Genomic DNA, 4498 nt, shown 5'->3' on the forward strand with positions numbered 1-4498 from the left:
ATGGGTTGGTCATGCCTAATGCTGAATGAAACCGGCACTGTTTAATTCCCGTACAAGTATTTGACCTACAGTTGCCCGTCGATCCTCTATTTATTATTCTCTCTTTTTTCCATTTCTCCGTGGCCAGAAATCTCACCTTCTTCTAAAACTCTCTTGGATTTCTTTCTTTCTCTCACTAAACAATAGCTTTCTTCCTTTCTCTCACTAAACAATAGCTTTCTTCCTTTCTCTCACTAAACAATAGCTTTCTTCCTTTCTCTCACTAAACAATAGCTTTCTTTCTTTCTCTAGTGGGTGTAAGTGGCTTTGATGAACAAAAACTGGAGTTTTTTTATTGATACATGGAGAGAAAAGAGGGAATAAAGATGGATGATGTACTGGGTAACTCATTACAAAGTATATTCGATTTGAGTAGCAGTGAAGACGAGAAAATCGTCTCTTTAGGGTTTATGGACTTGCTGGGTGTTCAAGACTTGATTAGTCCTCCTTTCTTGGAGATCATGACAGCTGCACAACAGGTTCCCTCTCTAATTTCAAGCCAAGTACCTCTCACTCCACCACCTTCAAAGAAGATGGACTCTTTTGAGGTTATTAATCAGCCTGCCACTCCTAATTCTTCCTCGATTTCATCTGCGTCAAGTGAGGCTTTTAATGAACCTGTTAAAGTAGATGACCAAGAAGAAAACCAGCAAAAAATCAAGAAACGGTGAGTTCAAACTCTCTCTTTATATAACCTTTCTCTTACTATTTATCATTCTTCCACTAAAGAGGCAAACATGGATCCTTTTATGTGTATGCTTGAGTATGTAGTTATGCTTACACTTTACAGTTAAACAAAGTCCAAAATTTAAAACTAATTTGGAAAAGAAATGAGGGTTTTGTTTTCCATCAAAGCGACTTGAAGCTGATGAAGATTTTTTGGATTTGTTTTTGGCGTTTAGGTTGAAACCCAAGAAGACAAACCAGAAGAGACAGAGAGAGCCGAGATTCGCGTTCATGACAAAGAGCGAGGTTGATCATTTGGAAGATGGGTACAGATGGAGAAAGTACGGCCAGAAAGCCGTAAAAAACAGTCCCTTTCCTAGGTACTAGACCTCAATCTTCAAACTTTAACCTATTTTACTTCTTTTCACCAACTTAGGTGAAGTTTACACTGTTTAATTCTCCTAGGAGTTATTATCGTTGCACCACCGCCTCATGTCATGTGAAGAAAAGAGTGGAGAGATCTTTCAGTGATCCAAGCATTGTGATTACCACTTACGAAGGCCAACACATTCACCCCAGCCCAATCATGCCTCCTCCAAATCTCGGAAATTCTCATCTGAGTACAGCCACGTCCGCCATGCCAATGCAAAGGACTCCACCTAACTATCAACAGCACCTCCGTCAACAGCCATTTACCGATAGCTTGCGTCCTTCGAACTTTGGCCATAACATGGGTTCTATTAACAACAGTTTTCTTCATGAGAAGCGTATTTGCACCCCGGGAGCAGGACCGTCTTTGCTTGAAGACCGTGGCCTTCTCCAGGACATTCTACCATCCTATATGCTAAAAGAAGAGTAGCTTAGAAAAGATCAGTACATTGATATATATATATGTATTTTTCTTGTTAACAGGCGCCACTTCCCATTTAAACAGACCCCGACAAATATTACCATATATAACTTGGACTTGGTTTTTTTTCTCCTCATTTGGTGGTTCTGGATATGTAGAGGTTATATTCATCCAGGGGAAATTTGGTTATTTATTCTTTAATTCTCTGTACTATACCTTTTGTTTTTGGTATTACAAAACGAATATGCATTGATTCCCATATGAAAGTAACTATTGCTTGAGGGCTAGGTGTTCATCAGAGAACCATTAATGCGGATTTCCCTGCAAAAAATTGATAAGAGTTTAGTAGGAAAGAGAATGATGGAGTTGCATGATAATAACTTTTCTTGCCCTTGGGTCTACATCTCAGAGATTTGGTTCACTGAATGGTAAGATGCGGGATTCAGTGTATTGAATTATTAGAGGGAGATTGAAGACATTTGCCTAATCACGCATGCACTATGTATATACTATATGGAGCCATGATTCTTTTATTGTAATTACATCATGGGTCGCAATCCACAGTTTATTTGTGGGTGTAAATAGAGGCCATGTGAATACTTGGCACTGCAAAACAGAGGCAGGTTGATTATTGGGAAAGAAACGGTGCACAAGGGAAATTGGAAAATGAAGTGCCTCCTGATATTAGTCAACAATACATAATCCATTCCAAGGGAAGGGCTTACTGCCTGCAGCCAGCCCAGGACTAGAGCGTTTGATAGTGATCATGGAAATTAGGTAGTGCGTAAAGGCTTACTATGGTGTTAGAGAAGGGCATGTGGGATGTTCAATCAGCTGTAACATTGAACTATCTAACCTCTTTTATAAAGTTAAATTCATAGTCCGTAAAGATCTGCTTTGGTTCTCCACTTTTGAGATTATTTAACAATCTCATAATTCATTTGCTTGTAGGATGCAAATGAATATATATATATATATATATATATATATATTCATTTTTATTAGATAAATTAACTACGTAATTAAAACAAAATAAAAATAAGTATTATTTAATTATTTATATATATATATATATATATATAATATTTATAATATTATGTCAGGTTGGATCACATTTTTTCACCCTAAATTCAAACTACTCAGTCCTTACGAAAACACAATTAATTAAAATTAAAATTTTCAAAAATAAAATTCATTTAATCAAATTTGATCAAATGAAAATTCAACGAATGTATGTTAAATATCCATCCCTAAACTTGCCTCATTGCCAACTCATAATTAAAAAATGAAAATAATACTATTAGATATAGCTGAGTTAAAAAATAAATTTTCTTATAGCTGGGGGCCAATTGATAAAATTAATCTTATTTTTTCCTACTTGAATATCCTGCGTAAAATGACTTGTACATTCATTACAATCAACCGACAGCATACCGTAACCATCCTCGGAGAAGCTGACACTTCCAAGTAATGTACTTGTCTGATCTCTAATACCTAGCAAGGAAAAAAAAAAACAAAAACTTAGCAACACTAATTAGCAGCTGCCTCCTCCAGCACTGCTGCATCTAGTTCCGTTAGAGGTTGAAGTAGTCTGACGCAACAAGCTTCCCCTGATCGGTTGAGTTTCGACATGCAGTCCGCTATTTGATTCTAGTTTTTAGTTTCAATGCTTGCTACATTTTTTAAAATTTTTAAAACCTTTCGTTCCCTTTTAAAATCTTAATTTTCAACCCATAAAAAATCATAAAAAGACCATGTGTTTTTTTAAGGAATAAATACTTAACATGCTCTGTCTGAGATAGTCTCCAGCTCCGGTTAGATTAAAGGTAGACGAAATCTTCAATGGTTTCTCAGTTTATGGTTCATGCTAGTCATCAAATTAGGCTCGTTTTAGCTTTCCCACATAGTTACGTCTCTATGTTAGCTTCAAGTGTTTTCCCCTCTTTTTCAAGGGTGTAGTTTTCCCCTGTTTTATGGGTTTTCTTCTCTAATGCTGTATGCTATTTTTCTCTTTGAATATATAAAATATAAAATTTCTGGGGTTTATTCCGGTCTCCGTTGTTCTGCCTCTTTAGTCTTTATTATTATTTTATTTACGATTTATGGAGCTGCATTATAAATTATAGGGAGTTGATAGTTATGCGGCTTCTGGTTGCCAATTAAAAGATTAACAAAATCAAAATTCAAGCTTTATATGTTTCTGGGGAGTTAGAGAATTTTTTCGAATTCAAGTAATTTCTCTTATGGTCTGTTTCAGTGGGTTTCGGGAGATGAATTTTTTGCCATTCAACTCTTGCTTCGTTATTCTTTCTGTCCTAGCATTTCTATTTACAGTTTATTTTTCCTACATTCCTACGTTTAACATGTGATTTTTCATTAACAAACTCAGGGTTGATTGCTTGTTCGAAGTTGAGGTTGTGCTTTGTGAAAAAAATTCAAACTTTGTCTGGACTCGGGCTCTGTGGAGGATAGAATTGTTTTTACTTGAAGTGAAATATCAATTCATAGTTAAAGGTTTGAGAGGAATTAATGGTTTTTATTCCCGAATGGGTTGCTCATATTTAAAAGAAAGTGATATTGAAGTAGACATTGAAGGTGGTGGAACATGCCAGTGAAGATGAAAGAACCAAAGGTTACTGTTCATCAAATTTGCAAACAAAGAGAACTTTAAATAAAGTTTGGAGTGGTCTTTTGAATTTTGATAGAGTAGGTAAGGGTAAATGTGGCATAAACTCTTGCTGTAGTTTCTCGAGTTTTTAGTAAAGAAATATGGAATTCTTGGTGGATAAGAGTTCAGAAGGAGAAGAGAATCGTGAACCAATGGCACTGGTGGAAATAAATTTTGCTGAGGATAAGTGTAAGAAGACAAATTCTAGGAAGCCTCCCAAGCCACCACTGCCTCCTAAAGGTCCATTGTTGGATGCTGCAGACCAGGAGTTAGTG

The 4498-nt window shown here is 36.1% G+C and overlaps 1 protein-coding gene across 1 annotated transcript; it reads left to right on the plus strand.

The window, feature by feature from the left end:
* The first annotated feature begins 326 nt into the window (after window positions 1-326).
* LOC120135336 (WRKY transcription factor 23-like) lies at window positions 327-1633 on the plus strand. Its single transcript, XM_039151614.1, has 3 exons — window positions 327-706; window positions 942-1085; window positions 1171-1633. Exons 1-3 carry the CDS (start codon window positions 342-344, stop codon window positions 1562-1564), a joined length of 903 nt encoding a protein of 300 aa, XP_039007545.1. The 5' UTR covers window positions 327-341; the 3' UTR covers window positions 1565-1633.
* The last annotated feature ends 2865 nt before the right edge of the window (window positions 1634-4498 follow it).

Source organism: Hibiscus syriacus, unplaced genomic scaffold (assembly GCF_006381635.1).
Source record: "Hibiscus syriacus cultivar Baekdansim isolate YM2019G1 unplaced genomic scaffold, ASM638163v2 tig00110607_pilon, whole genome shotgun sequence".
Lineage (NCBI taxonomy): Eukaryota > Viridiplantae > Streptophyta > Magnoliopsida > Malvales > Malvaceae > Hibiscus > Hibiscus syriacus.